The sequence below is a fragment of the Haliotis rufescens genome, unplaced genomic scaffold (assembly GCF_023055435.1).
Source record: "Haliotis rufescens isolate VD_foot unplaced genomic scaffold, xgHalRufe1.0.p SCAF_4, whole genome shotgun sequence".
Taxonomy (NCBI): Eukaryota; Metazoa; Mollusca; class Gastropoda; order Lepetellida; family Haliotidae; genus Haliotis; species Haliotis rufescens.
This window is the reverse complement of record NW_025964112.1, coordinates 33110796-33129952: the sequence shown is the minus strand read 5'-3', so window position 1 is coordinate 33129952 and position 19157 is coordinate 33110796. Positions and strand designations below refer to the sequence as shown.

Here is a 19157-nt window from a genome sequence, read left to right as displayed (position 1 = left end):
CATGCAAGAGTGCTGCATTTGCTTCACAGAATACCCCATGCAATGACTGAAGGAGGTCACTATACGCACATCACGACACAGCCAAGCAATTGTAGCCCTCTTTGTGATCAGTGTATCGCGTGCAAGGGTGCTGCATTTGCTTCACTGAATACCCCATGCAATGACTGAAGGAGGTCACTATACGCACATCATGACACAGCCAAGCAATTGTAGCTCTCTTTGTGATCAGTGTATCGCATGCAAGAGTGCTGCATTTGCTTCACTGAATACCCCATGCAATGACTGAGGGTCACAATACACTCAACACGACACAGCCAAGTAATTGTAGCCCTCTTTGTGATCAGTGTATCGCATGCAAGAGTGCTGCATTTGCTTCACTGAATGCCCCATGCAATGACTGAGGGTCACAATACACTCAACACGACACAGCCAAGTAATTGTAGCCCTCTTTGTGATCAGTGTATTGCATGCAAGAGTGCTGCATTTGCTTCACTGAATACCCCATGCAATGACTAAAGGAGGTCACTATACGCACAACATGACAAAGCCAAGCAATTGTAGCCCTCTTTGTGATCAGTGTATCGCATGCAAGATTGTTGCTTTTGCTTCACTAAATACCCCATGCAATGACTAAAGGAGGTAACTATACGCACAACACGACACAGCCATGCAATTGTAGCCCTCTTTGTGATCAGTGTATCGCATGCAAGAGTGCTGCATTTGCTACACCAAACACTTCATGCAATGACTGACCGCCTCCGTGGTCTAGTGGTGCAATGACTAAAGGAGGTCACTATACACACAACACGACACAGCCAAGCAATTGTAGCCCTCTTCGTTATCAGTAACGGAAGTACATTCTACAAAACGCACCTCCACAGTTGTGTCTGACTGTCTTACCCTGGATGCAGGCAAAGTCCATCCAGAGTAGACTTGATGCATTATCTTGCTCCATGCACAAATGTTTTGTGTGATTGTTTTACCAAAGATCTACGTAGATCTAGGATCTGAGTAAACACCATGCTGTTCTGTCAACTGCCGTATACACCAACCCTTGTATTTATATTGAAAATAGTAACTTTCCACTATCCAAATAATTATAAGAATAGTTGAAATCCTAACAGTTGAGTTCAAGGGTATAGCAGCATTTTGTGATTATTTGAACCACATCATAGAATCAGAATATGATATAGAAGACATAGTTAGGGAAAGCGAGAGATTGTTGCTAACTATAACATTTCTATCAGTTTTCATCCCATGGGATTTGATAACTTGTTCATAACTATTAACTCTACTGTGACAGCAATAAACAAGGCAGTCCATTCCCCATTTATTAATATATATGTTATCACTGTTTTCGAAATCTCTTCCCTTTAAAGCCTGTTGCTTGGAAACATAAATTATATTGCACAGTATTGCTTGAAAAAAAATAACAAGTTCTTTGTTGTAATACATCTGAGAGCCAGGAAAATCTTCGGCATGTTCCCAGTGTCATGTCAAGTTATTTAAATGAGCTATGAATCTAATAAATTATGCAAATCACTGGAATATTCGCTTTCATAATTCTCTTTTGTTAGTTTGGTATTGAGTGTCAATAGTCAAAATGAAAGTCAAAAGGTCCTTATCATTGCCATAATGTTAAAAGGTAAAGATTTGAGGGTCCCTAGTTTCCTATACTGTAGCAGAAAACCTTTGGACCAAAGGATCCCCTGTAACACTGGAGTGTGCACTGTATAGTACACATTTGACAGTGCTATTGTCTCAAACTTGGAGCATCAGTACCACCACCTTGTAAGGTTCCTGCTTTGACATCAAGAACGAACTAAAACTATAGGTTATCTTTTCTCGAGCCTTATTTCATTAAACCATAACAGTTTTACATCTTCTTTTTAACATTTTTTGTAATAAAAGGACATTTTTGTTGTGGGTTTTTGGTTGAGAAAAGATATTGCAAAAGCAAACTGAAACATATAAACATCCAAAGGTAACAAAATGTCACTGAACAATCAACTACAGTAAACTACAACTACAGTAAACTATGTTTAAAACGAACATGCTTATAAGAAACAAACGGATATAACAAAATGTTTTTTGGTCCTGTCCATTTGCTGTGTATAGGCTTATAACGAACTATAAAATTACGAACTAAATTTAGTGGTCCCTCTGAGTTTACCACAGTTTACTGTAGTTATATATGTACCTGCAGATTTTGTCAAATAGATATCTTTATTTTATGCTTGAGTGTGAAAGATATGCATTTTCTGAAGTTGATAGTGATATTTTTATTGCAGTGAGCATAACATTTGATATTTCACTACAGTGAACATAACACTTTTGACAGAACTGTTGTCATACAAAAGTTACCTACCCACAAATTGTCTGCCTTTATCGTAAGTGTGTGGCCCGTACACAAACTGTTGGCTTCCTTGGCAAAATTACAACAGATAGTCAAATATTGAGTTAATATCGCTTCTTGACCTGGTTTGTTATTTTCTTGAAAATGTTTTGTTATAAACTAAATTTCTCATTGAACTCATCAATCGAGACTGTTTATTTTGCAAAGTGTCATTGTTTTACTTGACCAGCATGGATTCCTTCGCTTCCAACAGCGGTCTCGTTGGTTTCAAGAATATTTTTAGTTGAAGCTGATTTTGAATATTATCATATCCAAATGTATGATAAAAAAGTTTAGTGATCTCAAATATTTTTTATTACTTTTTTTTACATATTTTAAGATTTTGAGAACTCGGAACTATTTTTTAAGTTGCAATTATATGGGGGGATGAAACGTCATGTGTGTTGGTAGGGAGAATTTACATTTCAAGGTTTTTACATTTGTAATGAAAAATAAATTTCAGTCGACAACGACACAAGAAGTATATGATAAATAGGATATTCCATGTGTCTTGTTAAATACCATGTTTCTTTCAGGGGAAACTTGATATTTCACTTGACACTTGAAATATCCTCTATTTATGTTTGGTTTGCAAGTGGTTTTAATGATTGTGTATGTTTCAGGAGCACTTTTGTGATGGAGTATGTGGGTGAAGTCCTGGACTATCGTCAGTTCAAGAACCGCACCAAGCAGTATGCTAAGAACAGCACCACCCACTTCTACTTTATGGCCCTGAATGCAGACGAGGTGATAGACGCCACGTACAAGGGCAACATCTCCAGGTTCATCAACCACAGCTGTGACCCCAACTGTGAGACGCAGAAGGTGAGCATGTCTCTGCTACATTTGTATAGGATGTAGTTAATCTGCTTGCAGGGTTATGTGTTGTCTCTGACTCTCAGACAATAAATACTATTGAGAAGCCTGTAAGGAGATTGGTGTAGATAGGTCTCAAACGCCATGCTTGGTGTGACAGTTAGTTGGTTATGATCATCTGGCTGATTGTGTGTGTAATTTTATCGACATCGTTGTTCAACCACTGGTTTGCCAGACCCAGTCTAAATTCATGTACAGCTCGACATGATACAGCAGGGATAATGCTGACTGTGGCGATGAACAACTTTCATTCAGTGTGTATGTAATTGGAATAGTGAGTCATGAATAGACTGACAGACCTTTGTACTTTACCACTAGCCTTACCCAAACCCTTTCATCAATAATTGACTACCTGCAAACTAATCATTTAATGTGTCTGAAAGGGTCCTCTGTGGCCCATACTTGTCAGCATAGACAACATTGTCTCCACTAAGTCAAGATGTGTGTGCAGTGGATCATGTGAGTCTATTTGTCCTGTGTAATACAGTGGACGGTGAATGGTGAGCTGAGGATTGGGTTCTTCACTCGACGGGCAATTGCAGCAGATGAGGAGCTGACTTTTGACTACCAGTTCGAGAGATACGGGTGAGACTCAACTTTGATAGTTACACATCCTGAAGGATTGGTTGTCATTAAACTTAGTTGGTATGGCCATTAATTCATCTGTAAATTCTGCTGGAAAAGTATAAACGTGTCATTATGTTGTGATACTAACAAGTACAGAATAGTGGTATCCATTGAGCAGGTACTGATAAATAATTAATTCTTGAATAATCTGGAGGTAGTTTTACCTTTGAATATTGCATGTATATTTCAGTGAGAATGCACAGAAGTGTTACTGTGGGTCTGACAATTGCCGAGGGTTCATCGGTGCAACCAAGGCAACCCCTGTGAAGAAGAAGAAGGACAAGGTTGTTGACAAGAAGAAGAAGGAATTGTTTGAAGATGAATCAGTAAGTGAACACAAATTACAAATACTAGAGAACTATTCAGTGTTTGTGCAGACTTGAGAATTCTGATCAGTTGTAGCAAACTGACCCAAGTAAAAGTCTGGAGAGTTTGGGTTTGCCTGCTTTAGTTGTCTTAGGAGTGATGGAAAGGCTCGTCCACTGTAAGCCTCATAAGCCGGTCTATTTGAGGGTTGCTTTGTGTCAATAGACAGACATATACCTGGGTAAGTAAGATGGTGTGTGTGTGTGTTCTGTCAAGAGACAGAAGTGTTTCTGGGTTAGTAAGATAGTGTGTCGGCCTGGTTCAATAGACAGGGGTGTTTCTTGGCTAGAAAGAAGGTGTGTGTGTTCTGTCAATAGCCAGATATGTTCCTGGGTTTGATGATGTGTGTCTGGTTGCAGCTGGAGGAGGAGTTGGAGCGCATGCAGCAACAGGGCCTGAAGAACAAGGACCATGTGCTGTCCCTGTGTCGGCTCATGGTCAAGGTCGAGGAGTGTGAGCACCGCAAGGTCATCCTCAGGATACTCCAGGTGAGAACATCTTCATCGCTGAAGCATCAGTAATAATGAATCAGTGACCATCTAGTATGTGTTCAGTTATATTGAAACAAGTTACTGATGTGACAGGTTGTGTTCAAATGAATGTTTGCTTGTGGCAGGACACCCAGGAGCCAGCATGTCTGAGACTGTTCCTTGACTACCATGGCTTGCCTCTGCTGTGGAGCTGGATGGCTGACTCGTCTCAGGAGGATGAGGAGCTCAAGTTCCTGGTGGGTGTTTTCAACACAAATGTTGGCTTTCGTTTTCCTGAATGTAGTGCATGTGTTCATGAATTCAGATTGTGTAGAAGTGCAGGTAATATATTTACACTGTTTATGTGGTTCTTTTTTTTTCCAGATATTGTTCACATTGAAGTCCTTGCCCATCAACAATAAAACAGTTTTAAAGGAGAGCAAGATTTTGACTGTTGTGAGTCAGCTAGCAGAGTTGGAGTCGACGCCAGTGAAGTCTGAGGCAGACTCTAACACCAACAGTGATGTTCTCCCCCTCCCATCCACTACCTCAATACCTGTTTCTATCCTGGCATCCACCAAAGATAGCAAGGACAAGCACAAGAAAAAGAAGGTGACCTTTGCTGATGAGGCCACCAGTTCAGATAGTGACATCTCTGATTCCAGCAAGATCACTTCCACTCAGCCGGAGTCTACAGCAGCGACAGAGTCTGGGTCGGATTCTTCAGGAGCTACTGGAAGCTTCTTGGACATTTCTTTCAAAGAAATATCATATTCGGATGGGTATGTGGACTTTTCATCTGAAGGTAAAGAAGCAGGTGGGGAAACTGAAAAATCCAAGATTGTGTCACCTCCGCAAGATGCTGAGGCAACAGGGAAGGAGGCAGCTGTGGTTGATGCTGCAGATAGTTCTCAGGGAAGTGATGAGAAGGACAAAGTCAATATCTCTATTGAAGCAGAGAGCAGTGCTACGGACATATCTGAAGACAAGATGGAAACTGATGAGGCGAAAGGAAATACTGAGGGAGATGAAAAAGAATCTGAACCTTTAGAGAGTGATAGGAAAGACATGGTCATTAGTCCCAGTGAAGACAACAGCAAGTCAAGCACAGACAGTGACAGCTCCTCAAAGTCAAGCACGGACAGTGACAGCAAGGTCAAGGTTGATGCATCGTCTAGCAAACTTGAGAGTGAAGCTGCAGAGACCGAGAATAGAGCAGTTGAGACTCAGAATGAGGCAGCTGAAACCCAAAATGAGGCTGCTGACATCCAGAGTGAGGTGGTGCAGGCCCAGAGTGAGGCAGCGGAGATCCAGAGTGAGGCACTTGAGGGAGATGAGAAGAAAAGTCTGTCTATCCTGGCCATTGAGCTTTTGGAACAGTGGAGCGGCCTGAAGGTGATGCATAAATATGCTTCAAGATTCAAATTAATATTTAAGATTCTCTTGCTTATGCTTGTTTTGTACTTTGAAGGACTGTCACTAAAGGCAACATGAATGTATTTGCAGGAGCTTTTCAAGATCCCTAAGAAGGAAAGAGATGAGGAGAGGAAGAGGACAGAAAAAGAGCTAGGTGAGAACTGGTGAAATCAGGTGATACATGACGCATGTACTATGATAAGAGAAGTTGATGAGGTAGAGAAGTCTTGGTTTAATGTACTGGGTTGAAATCATAGTCTTTTGTTTTTTCAGATGTTCAGTATACTGAGCGGTCAAATAGAAAATCAGGTGAGTTGATATGTAACTTACTGCTTACTTTGTCTTTTTATATTACAGTTATCAGTATAGCTGATTTGATTGTGGCCATCTGTCTGTTGTCAGCTGTTTCTGGATGATAACTTTTAATTTGATTAGTATTAAGTAAGTTATTACATTGAATGTATAGACATCAGATGTGTTAACGTGAACACAGGTCATGTTCAATAGAATGCTAAAGTAGTCAGTTAAGAAAGTTGATGGCCATCAAACATTTGACCAGTTTCCTGTTCTCTCTTGTTTATTTTGACAAACAGTAATCAATGATCATGTTTCTTTTCCTTGATTTAGCGCCACCCTCCAAGCGTAAGCGGAGGCGAGATGACACCTCAAGCCCCTACAGGAGCAGGTAAGTGTTTTTATGGTTGTTTTAACACAATCAAAAACCTTCATATAAATCATTTTTTGAATGCCCAGTGAAGTATGGTGGGCAAGGATTGTAGCCCATGAGTTACTTCTGCTTATCTCGTCCTGTACAAACATGTTCTTGCCGTCCTCATCTGATTGTGGACTTCAATTCCAGATGCAGTCTAGTTTTGTGTCACATTACTTCAGTATAGAAGCCACAGTGCTCATCTGCCTTGAGCTCTTACTCATTAAACATTAAAACTGACTGCTGTCAAAGTAGCAATGAACCCCTCACTCTATAGGATCTATTGACACTCCCTCATCTCCTCACTCACTCTCTCCACTGATCACATGTTGATGTGTCATTCCAGGAAGCCATTGCTGCCAACTCCCCCAGAGATGACCAAGGAGGAGAGGCGCCAGCTGTTTGAGGCTCAAGTCCGGGCTCAGGATGAGATGAATGCTGAGATACGGCGACAGCAGGAAGAGTACTTGCAAGCCAGATATGCAGAGAATCCCAACTACGACCCAAGATATGACCCTAACCTGGCCCAGTATTATCAGCAGGAGCAAGACCCCAATTTCCCACAAGACCCCAGTTTCCCACAAGACCCCAGCTTCCAACCTCAGGATCCCAGCTTTCAATATACACAAGATCCCTCTATGCCACCAGGTAGTGTTACCAAGACAACACCTCCAGCAGGTCACATGGCCGACCTTGACACTGGGTCCAGCCAAGCAGGTGTGTGTGTGTTGGCATGCATGGAAGCATATGCTGCTGGCTGGCTGAAGTTTGAGATGGCTTGTGACTTGTGTTGGAGTTTTGTTTACCGTGTCTTGTTTGTACATGTCAATGACCCACTGCATCATTGTAAGCTTACTTGTTTGCTGGTCATACATAGGACATACTGGATTGACGTAGCTTACAATTTTCACAATAATTTTCACTGCTCAGCTTCATTTTCAACTGTCTGCAGCTTTTTCAAGTATCATTTGTTTTGTGTCATTGTCAGTTATGTCAATAGAAATGAAATACTGTGCCACTTTTGTCTTGTGTATAGCTGTGCAGCTGTGTGTAAGTGTGAGATCTTGTTTGACCAGTAATGTAGTCTTCACTGTGGATTGTATGCTGACAGGTCATTACCCTGGGATGGAGGGGGTGGCTTCGGTACTCAACTACCCCAACATGATGGACCCCAGCCAGGCACAGCAGTACGCAGACCCCAGCCAACCCCAGGTGATGTATCAACAGCAGCAGTACCAGGTGAGGATGTAGAAGCAGGCAGTGTTTCCCACAAAATATCAAGCAATATATATGTCCCCCTAAACAGCAATAGCGTCAATTTCTGTATTCTACACCAGGGCCCACTTGCACAGTACGATCTTGGCGCTATGACTATCTTAGTCTATGTTAGAGTATGGGAGTTACATTCGACTTAGAGCTAAGATTGCTTTGTGCTAGTGTGCCCAGGATGGTTACCCCAAACCTGACAGAGGCTCAAGCCTATTATCAGTGTATAAGTATCATGAATAGCTACACTGAAAATCTGGGAATATTTATTATCTCCAGTCAGCAATATGTTGCAATTAGCAGTATTTCATATCGAAGCTTATTGTTTTGTTGCAGGCTACAGCTGGTGTGATTGCCCAGTCCAGCGTTGCTTCAGTCACCGACCAAACCATCCAGGCCCAGCAGGTCTTCTACGCTAGCACACCCAGCACAGCTGTACAGCCAAGCATCGTCCCAGTGGCGGACCCTAATGTTGTGGCACAGCAGGTAGGTCCCAGCGTTGTCCCAGTGGCAGACCCTAATGTGGTGGCACAGCAGATAGGTCCCAGCACAGCAGTGCAGCCAAGCATTGTCCCAGTGGCTGACCCTAAAATGGTGGTAGAGCAGGTAGGTCCCAGCATCGACCCAGTGGCGGAAGGACAGAATAGACCCCCCATGACAACTATATTGTTATTGATACAAAACACCACTGGTCCAAATGCAAGTATGTAAGGCTACAATGATATGGCTGCAATAGTGCTGGCCTCAGTGTAACAGTCACTGTGTCTATGACCTTCATGTCCTTCAGGTGACTGCTACTGACTGTTCATATTGCAGGTGCAGCAGCTACAACAGCTGCTGAGTCTCCAACAGAACCTGGTCTCGCTGACTCAGACCCAGAAGGATGAAGAGGACCCTCCACCACCTCCATCCAAGAACAGCTCTGGCCTGCCCCCGCTATGGAAGTCAGCCACTGACAAGGAGGGCAACGTCTACTACTACCATTCAAAAACAAAGTGAGTACCTTAATTATTGAAGTATCAAAACAGATTTGTTTTCATGAAGCCTGTGAAAGGGATGGAATGTGCATTGATAATGTTCACTTAAGTATTCATACTCGAAAGTTAAGTGCCCTATCTTGTGAAACACAGGCTGGCCCTGCAGGTGTATGTTACTAGCTTCTAAGAGCACTTACTCCTCCTTCAGACAAACCCAGTGGGATCCACCAACATGGGATCTGGTGCCTGAAGACAACATGGAAGTTGACTCTCCAGCAGAGAAAGAACCTGAAGTGAAGGTAATTGACTCTTCCTCCTCACTTACTGCTCTCCCTCTTTCACTCACATTGACTCAATGTCTATTTAGTGTCTGGAACCAGCACGTATCAGCAGTTTATGATTTAGTGTCTGTGTAGTGTCAGGTATTGCCACACCAATGGTTTAGTGTCTATGTATTGTCTGGAACTTTCGGGTATCGCCACACCAATGATTTAGTGTCTATGTATTGTCTGGAACTGTCGGGTATCGCCACACCAATGGTTTAGTGTCTATGTATTGTCTGGAACTGTTGGGTATCGCCACACTAATGATTTAGTGTCTATGTATTGTCTGGAACTTTCGGGTATCGCCACACCAATGATTTAGTGTCTATGTATTGTCTGGAACTGTCGGGTATCGCCACACCAATGGTTTAGTGTCTATGTATTGTCTGGAACTGTTGGGTATCGCCACACCAATGATTTAGTGTCTATGTATTGTCTGGAACTGTTGGGTATCGCCACACCAATGATTTAGTGTCTATGTATTGTCTGGAACTATTGGGTATCGCCACACCAATGATTTAGTGTCTATGTATTGTCTGGAACTGTCGGGTATTGCCACACTAATGATTTAGTGTCTATGTATTGTCTGGAACTGTTGGGTATCGCCACACCAATGATTTAGTGTCTATGTATTGTCTGGAACTTTCGGGTATCGCCACACCAATGATTTAGTGTCTATGTATTGTCTGGAACTGTCGGGTATTGCCACACTAATGATTTAGTGTCTATGTATTGTCTGGAACTGTTGGGTATGGCCACACTAATGATTTAGTGTCTATGTATTGTCTGGAACTGTTGGGTATCGCCACACCAATGATTTAGTGTCTATGTATTGTCTGGAACTGTCGGGTATCGCCACACCAATGATTTAGTGTCTATGTATTGTCTGGAACTGTTGGGTATCGCCACACCAATGATTTAGTGTCTATGTATTGTCTGGAACTGTCGGGTATTGCCACACCAATGATTTAGTGTCTATGTATTGTCTGTAACTGTTGGGTATCGCCACACCAATGATTTAGTGTCTATGTATTGTCTGGAACTGTTGGGTATCGCCACACCAATGGTTTAGTGTCTATGTATTGTCTGGAACTGTTGGGTATCGCCACACCAATGATTTAGTGTCTATGTATTGTCTGGAACTGTTGGGTATCGCCACACCAATGGTTTAGTGTCTATGTATTGTCTGGAACTGTTGGGTATCGCCACACCAATGATTTAGTGTCTATGTATTGTCTGGAACTGTTGGGTATCGCCACACCAATGGTTTAGTGTCTATGTATTGTCTGGAACTGTAAGGTATCGCCACACCAATGGTTTAGTGTCTATGTATTGTCTGGAACTGTTGGGTATCGCCACACCAATGGTTTAGTGTCTATGTATTGTCTGGAACTGTAAGGTATCGCCACACCAATGGTTTAGTGTCTATGTATTGTCTGGAACTGTTGGGTATCGCCACACCAATGATTTAGTGTCTATGTATTGTCTGGAACTGTCGGGTATCGCCACACCAATGATTAAGTGTCTATGTATTGTCTGGAACTGTTGGGTATCGCCACACCAATGATTTAGTGTCTATGTAATGTCTGGAACTGTTTGGTATCGCCACACCAATGATTTAGTGTCTATGTATTGTCTGGAACTGTTGGGTATCGCCACACCAATGATTTAGTGTCTATGTATTGTCTGGAACTGTCGGGTATCGCCACACCAATGATTTAGTGTCTATGTATTGTCTGGAACTGTAGGGTATCGCCACACCAATGATTTAGTGTCTATGTATTGTCTGGAACTGTTAGGTATCGCCACACCAATGATTTAGTGTCTATGTATTGTCTGGAACTGTCGGGTATCGCCACACCAATGATTTAGTGTCTATGTATTGTCTGGAACTGTAGGGTATCGCCACACCAATGGTTTAGTGTCTATGTATTGTCTGGAACTGTTGGGTATCGCCACACCAATGATTTAGTGTCTATGTAATGTCTGGAACTGTTTGGTATCGCCACACCAATGATTTAGTGTCTATGTATTGTCTGGAACTGTTGGGTATCGCCACACCAATGATTTAGTGTCTATGTATTGTCTGGAACTGTCGGGTATCGCCACACCAATGATTTAGTGTCTATGTATTGTCTGGAACTGTCGGGTATCGCCACACCAATGATTTAGTGTCTATGTATTGTCTGGAACTGTTGGGTATCGCCACACCAATGATTTAGTGTCTATGTATTGTCTGGAACTGTCTGGTATCGCCACACCAATGATTTAGTGTCTATGTATTGTCTGGAACTGTCGGGTATCGCCACACCAATGATTTAGTGTCTATGTATTGTCTGGAACTGTTGGGTATCGCCACACCAATGGTTTAGTGTCTATGTATTGTCTGGAACTGTTGGGTATCGCCACACCAATGATTTAGTGTCTATGTATTGTCTGGAACTGTCGGAAATGATTTAGTGTCTGGAACCAGCACATATCAGCACAGTGGCGATTAAGTGTCTATGTAGTGTCAGGTATCATCACACCTATTATTTAATATCTGTTCAGTGTCTGAAACCAGCATGTAGCACAATTATAATTTAGTGTCTATTTAGTGTCTGGAACCACACATAGAAGCACAGATATGATTTAGTGTCTGTTCAGTGTCTGTTCAGAGTCTTGAACCAGCACATGGAAGCTCAGTTATGATTTAGTGTGTGTTCAGTGCCTGGGTCAATGAACCTGTCATGGATGGGTACACCTATTCATGGTTGCTACGTTGTGCTTTCTATTGATTCAGACGTCCAAAAAGAAGACAACCACGGCCGCAGCTGACACGTCCAGTGAGGTGGCCAAGAAGATCAAAGACCAGTTCAGACAAAAGGTATTAATTGTTTTATTTCTTGCTGTAAGTCATGATACTGTTTGTTTGTCACAATACACGAACACGTGCAGCTGCTGACAGGTGTACCTTTACAAAGACTTCAGTGAGATGTTGTTATGATGTGTCAAGAATAATACAGGGCATCTACCATTAGAATGTACTTCATTTGATGATAACTGGTGTCAGCTTTCACCAAAGACCTACCTCTCTATGGCTGGTTGTAATACATGATTGTGCTGTTCCTAGATGTCACAGCTGATTGTGAGCTGCCTCAACCCTTACCGCAAGCCAGACTGCAAGGCAGGGAGAATCTGCTCAACCGATGACTTCAAGCACCTGGCTAGGAAGGTGAGGAGGACTACAGAAATACAACCCATTCATTGCAGTACCCCTTCATACACACCCATTGCCCAGTACACCTTCAGTACACACACATTGCCCAGTACACCTTCAGTACACACACATTGCTCAGTTCACCTTTGGTACACACACATTGCCCAGTACGCCTTCAGTACACACACATTGCCCAGTACGCCTTCAGTACACACACATTGCTCAGTTCACCTTCAGTACACATTGCTCAGTTCACCTTCAGTACACACACATTGCTCAGTTCACCTTTGGTACACACACATTGCTCAGTTCACCTTTGGTACACACACATTGCCCAGTCTACTTTGGTACACACACATTGCCCAGTTCACCTTTGGTACACACACATTGCTCAGTTCACCTTTGGTACACACACATTGCTCAGTTCACCTTTGGTACACACACATTGCTCAGTTCACCTTCAGTACACACACATTGCTCAGTTCACCTTTGGTACACACACATTGCTCAGTTCACCTTTGGTACACACACATTGCCCAGTTCACCTTTGGTACACACACATTGCCCAGTACGCCTTCAGTACACACATTGCCCAGTCAACCCTCGGTACACACATTGCCCAGTTCACCTTTGGTACACACACATTGCCCAGTACGCCTTCAGTACACACATTGCCCAGTCAACCCTCGGTACACACATTGCCCAGTCAACCCTCGGTACACACATTGCCCAGTCAACCCTCGGTACACACATTGCCCAGTCAACCCTCAGTACACTCGGTACACACATTGCACAGTCAACCCTCGGTACACACATTGCACAATCAACCTTCGGAAAAAACATTGCCCAGTCAACCCTCGGTACACACATTGCCCAGTCAACCCTCGGTACACACATTGCCCAGTACGCCTTCAGTACACACATTGCCCAGTCAACCCTCGGTACACACATTGCCCAGTCAACCCTCAGTACACTCGGTACACACATTGCACAGTCAACCCTCGGTACACACATTGCACAGTCAACCTTCGGAAAAACATTGCCCAGTCAACCCTCGGTACACACATTGCCCAGTCAACCCTCGGTACACACATTGCCCAGTACGCCTTCAGTACACACATTGCCCAGTCAACCCTCGGTACACCATTGCCCCGTCAACCCTCGGTACACACATTGCCCAGTCAACCCTCGGTACACACATTGCCCAGTCAACCTTCGGTACACACATTGCCCAGTCAACCCTCGGTCAACCTTTGGTACACACATTGCCCAGTCAACCTTCAGTACACACATTGCCCAGTCAACCTTCGGTACACACATTGCCCAGTCAACCCTCGGTCAACCTTCGGTACACACATTGCCCAGTCAACCCTCGGTCAACCTTCGGTACACACATTGCCCAGTCAACCTTCGGTACACACATTGCACAGTCAACCCTCGGTCAACCTTCGGTACACACATTGCCCAGTCAACCCTCGGTACACACATTGCACAGTCAACCCTCGGTACACACATTGCACAGTCAACCCTCGGTCAACCTTCGGTACACACATTGCCCAGTCAACCTTCGGTACACACATTGCCCTGTCAACCCTCGGTACTCACATTGCCCAGTCAACCCTCGGTCAACCCTCGGTACACACATTGCCCAGGCAACCCTCGGTACACACATTGCCCAGTCAACCCTCGGTACACACATTGCCCAGTCAACCCTCAGTACACACATTGCCCAGTCAACCCTCGGTACACACATTGCACAGTCAACCCTCGGTACACACATTGCACAGTCAACCCTCGGTCAACCCTCGGTACTCACATTGCCCAGTCAACCCTCGGTCAACCCTCGGTACACACATTGCCCAGTCAACCCTCGGTCAACCCTCGGTACACACATTGCCCAGTCAACCCTCGGTACACACATTGCCCAGTCAAACCTCGGTACACACATTGCACAGTCAACCCTCGGTACACACATTGCACAGTCAACCCTCGGTACACACATTGCCCAGTCAACCCTCGGTACTCACATTGCACAGTCAACCCTCGGTACACACATTGCACAGTCAACCCTCGGTACACACATTGCACAGTCAACCCTCGGTACACACATTGCACAGTCAACCCTCGGTCAACCTTCGGTACACACATTGCCCAGTCAACCTTCAGTACACACATTGCCCTGTCAACCCTCGGTACTCACATTGCCCAGGCAACCCTCGGTACACACATTGCCCAGTCAACCCTCGGTACACACATTGCCCAGTCAACCCTCAGTACACACATTGCCCAGTCAACCCTCGGTACACACATTGCACAGTCAACCCTCGGTACACACATTGCACAGTCAACCCTCGGTCAACCCTCGGTACTCACATTGCCCAGTCAACCCTCGGTCAACCCTCGGTACACACATTGCCCAGTCAACCCTCGGTCAACCCTCGGTACACACATTGCCCAGTCAACCCTCGGTACACACATTGCCCAGTCAAACCTCGGTACACACATTGCACAGTCAACCCTCGGTACACACATTGCACAGTCAACCCTCGGTACACACATTGCCCAGTCAACCCTCGGTACTCACATTGCACAGTCAACCCTCGGTACACACATTGCACAGTCAACCCTCGGTACACACATTGCACAGTCAACCCTCGGTACACACATTGCACAGTCAACCCTCGGTCAACCTTCGGTACACACATTGCCCAGTCAACCTTCAGTACACACATTGCCCTGTCAACCCTCGGTACTTACATTGCCCAGGCAACCCTCGGTACACACATTGCCCAGTCAACCCTCGGTACACACATTGCCCAGTCAACCCTCAGTACACACATTGCCCAGTCAACCCTCGGTACACACATTGCACAGTCAACCCTCGGTACACACATTGCACAGTCAACCCTCGGTCAACCCTCGGTACTCACATTGCCCAGTCAACCCTCGGTCAACCCTCGGTACACACATTGCCCAGTCAACCCTCGCTCAACCCTCGGTACACACATTGCCAAGTCAACCCTCGGTACACACATTGCCCAGTCAACCCTCGTTACACACATTGCACAGTCAACCCTCGGTACACACATTGCACAGTCAACCCTCGGTACACACATTGCCCAGTCAACCCTCGGTACTCACATTGCACAGTCAACCCTCGGTACACACATTGCACAGTCAACCCTCGGTACACACATTGCCCAGTCAACCTTCGGTACACACATTGCCCAGTCAACCCTCGGTACACACATTGCCCAGTCAACCCTCGGTACACACATTGCCCAGTCAACCCTCTGTCAACCTTCGGTACACACATTGCCCAGTGAACCCTCGATACACACATTGCCCAGTCAACCCTCGGTACACACATTGCACAGTCAACCTTCGGTGGCGTGGCGTGGCGTGGCGTGGCGTGGCGTACATGAATAACAGCACATCTCGGGTACACTTGCAATATTTCACACATTCATGAATAAATTCAGAAAAGTGTTAAGTGAGTTTTAGTAGATTTGTCTCACCATGGGTAATGCATGGTAGAATTGTTCCCCCACAACCTATGTTATTATAAGTGTTGGCCGAGATGGAATGGGCGGTCATGATGACCCTGATCGTTACTCACGCTTGGAGTCACTTGTTTGTTAGGTCTAGATAAAAGTACAGGCAGTTGCGATACAGCTGAAATTATCTTGTGACATAAAACCACATTCACACGAAGATTCATTTCCTGCTACACTGATAATTTCTTTCAGTGGGACCAACAGCATTATAAATTCAAGATCATTATTCACTCTGGCTGAAATGTACTGAAGCTTATCATACCAAAATCTCATTTCAGCTGACACATCACGTAATGGCGAAAGAGCTGAAACATTGTCGTCACGTGGAAGACCTCGAAGTCAATGAGAATGTCAAGGCCAAGGCAAAAGACTACATTAAAAAATACATGGACCGATTTCCATCTGCCTACAAGAAAGATGATGACTCTGAATATTGTACTTAAACTTGCTAGGCTACCTAGCTGTGTTTAGTTGCCATTGTATATATCGTGTGTGTCATTCCCTTGACTGTTGGTGTATATATTGTGTGTGTTGCCCTCTTTTCATCTGTCATTGTATATATTGTGTGTGTTGCCCTGCCTTCAATTGTTGATGTATATATCATGGTCATGCCCTCTCTTCATCAGTCATTGTTTATACCATAGATGTGTAGAAGGTACTGTGTGGCAGGGAGAGTGTGTGTGTGCGTGTGTGTGTGTCTGCTAATCAGGGCTATGTATATACAATAATGACATACATGTATCAGAAGGCGGTTATATCATCCAGGGATATATAGTGTTTTAGGTGTTTTTGCGCTTTCAGTTGAATGTATTTATCCTATTTGAAAAAGTGAAGTCATGTGACCTACTTTTCTAGAGCAGCTATCAATATTATCTCGAGTTTGAAATACATAGGGAGTCCGATGCTAACCCTCATCGCTGTGACATCGGTGCTGAATTTCTTATATTACAAGTCATGAAGAATAGATAAAATCTGCAAGGAACTGTTATGTTTTTTTATGATCAATCTGTTAAGATATTGTAGGTATGATTTTAATAAATGAACTAGAAATGTTGCATTTTAATTTGTGATAGTATTATTAATTTTAGCAGACTTGAATCAGTAAGGATACATTTTAGATGAAAGTTTTAGTTGTTATGTTTGACAATAGCTTTTATTTTTCATTGTCTGTTTATTTCCTGTGAATGTTCGAAACAGTGAAGGTGTTTGTTTGAGACTATCGACAGTGACCTCAAACAAACACAGTCTGACTGATATACAAATGTCTAATAGTTCAGGTGGAGAAGCCTATAACAGTTACACAGTTTAATCCATCTGGACCCTGTTCCACAAAGCTATCTTATCGCTTAGGTGATCTTAACTCCCTACTTTAACATAGACTTACAATCATTAAATCGCTAAGATTGCTTTCTGGAACGAGGACCAGAAGATTCTTAATTGTATTACAGTTGTCAAGTTTAAAACTGGTTTCATAGATGAAAGCATCTATTCTGAGCACTTCCTCTTATTGCCACTGCATGTTCACTATGCTTTCTTTAAGGATAACTTCAGCTGCACTTACAGCATCATGTCACTTTCCAGGAATAGAGCACAATCTGATTTTCACTTTCTCATACAACTTGGACCAAATTACCAACTTTAATTCAGGTTTTTAGTTTTTGTAGAACAATTTATGTTCAAATCTCCAATAGATTGTTTTACCTTGTACATATCAATTTCTAGCAGGAATTTTATCTACACAAAAACTAGATATTCATGTTAAAGGTGAAAAGAAGATACAACACAATCAATTTGCTACCATGATCTTGTTGGGAACACTTGCGTATGGAACATGTTCCTCTGTGCCTAAGGACTCATGTCAGTGTTTCTATTGCTTCTGTGTAAGCAGATGGGCAGCATCTCCCCGTAGCAGTCAATCTGTCTCTGTGTTGTGTTGCGCACAAGGTATCATAGCATGCCGTACATCTTTCATGTGCAATACATTCAACTCATTTCATTTATAAGGCATAAGTGAGTTTTGTACAATATTCAGAAGAACTGTATATTTTACTATTTTGTGATAATAAATGCAAACAAAGTTTTTGTTTGTCTGTTGTCATGAAAACGGACTGGAGGAAGGACTGTTTCATCCATGTATCATCACAGATTGAATGGCAAAGCAACAGACAATACACAGCTAATGCTACAAGCTTCTCTGTGGTGGTGTTCATATAAGCCAGTTTGTTCCTTGAGGAAACAAACATTTCTTTATGTTGGAGTGAGGTGGACACCACCTTGAACAGTGTGTCAGTTGTATCATGGTGTAATGGGAGGGAGGCCCCCGAGTGACAGCTGCAGGTCCTACTGGTTTACCACTGTGTAGGAACTCATCAGATCATGTAGCATACTTACGTACCAACCAGGTGCAACTTGGATTCAAATCTTTCAACTTTTGTAGATTCTCTCAGCTGTTCTCATTTCCATTACATTTGCACGAGTTTGATTTGAACACTATTTCAGTTACATGACAGGGAGCTGGCTTAATGTAGTAGTGAAAGGCGACTATGCTTGTCGTAAGAGGCGACTGATGGGATCGGGTGTTCAGGCTCACTGACCTTGTTGATGCATGTCATCGTATCCCAATTGCGGTTACCTATGGTCATGATGTCAATCACTTGATTGTCTGGTGGAGACTTGATTATTTACAGATTGCTGTCATATAGCTGGAATACTGCTGAGTGTAGTGTTAAACAACAAACAACAAGTCACAAGGGACAGTCGTAGAAGTTTACCACTTTGATGAAACCTAAAAGCATGTGTTTGGTGTTGACAAACCAAGGATCTCAATCAGGATAAGTCTTGATTCAAACCTACTGTCAGAGGAGCCTGAAACTAACAGTTCGACAGCAAATCTTGGTGCTTTGGCCTCCCTCTCATGGATAAAACATGAAGAAGTCAACAAACAAATTACACCATATTTTAATGTACAATATTTAA

General features: G+C 43.4%; 1 protein-coding gene across 4 annotated transcripts in view; it reads left to right on the top strand.

Annotated features, from left to right (window-relative positions):
• LOC124152167 overlaps positions 1 to 18261 on the top strand; it is a 61912-nt gene extending 43651 nt beyond the window's left edge. For 3 of the 4 annotated variants that reach the window (XM_046524982.2, XM_046524983.2, XM_048382034.1), the window contains 17 exons: positions 3019 to 3220; positions 3759 to 3856; positions 4089 to 4224; positions 4624 to 4752; positions 4881 to 4991; positions 5119 to 6129; positions 6241 to 6304; positions 6424 to 6459; positions 6778 to 6835; positions 7206 to 7576; positions 7971 to 8098; positions 8462 to 8611; positions 8942 to 9120; positions 9311 to 9401; positions 12208 to 12291; positions 12538 to 12639; positions 16460 to 18261. In XM_046524982.2, coding sequence (XP_046380938.2) covers positions 3019 to 3220; positions 3759 to 3856; positions 4089 to 4224; positions 4624 to 4752; positions 4881 to 4991; positions 5119 to 6129; positions 6241 to 6304; positions 6424 to 6459; positions 6778 to 6835; positions 7206 to 7576; positions 7971 to 8098; positions 8462 to 8611; positions 8942 to 9120; positions 9311 to 9401; positions 12208 to 12291; positions 12538 to 12639; positions 16460 to 16624 — 3115 coding nt within the window. In that variant the 3' untranslated portion in view covers positions 16625 to 18261. The remainder of the gene's footprint in view (positions 1 to 3018; positions 3221 to 3758; positions 3857 to 4088; positions 4225 to 4623; positions 4753 to 4880; positions 4992 to 5118; positions 6130 to 6240; positions 6305 to 6423; positions 6460 to 6777; positions 6836 to 7205; positions 7577 to 7970; positions 8099 to 8461; positions 8612 to 8941; positions 9121 to 9310; positions 9402 to 12207; positions 12292 to 12537; positions 12640 to 16459) is intronic. The other variant, XM_046524984.2, reaches the window with a different exon arrangement.
• The last annotated feature ends 896 nt before the right edge of the window (positions 18262 to 19157 follow it).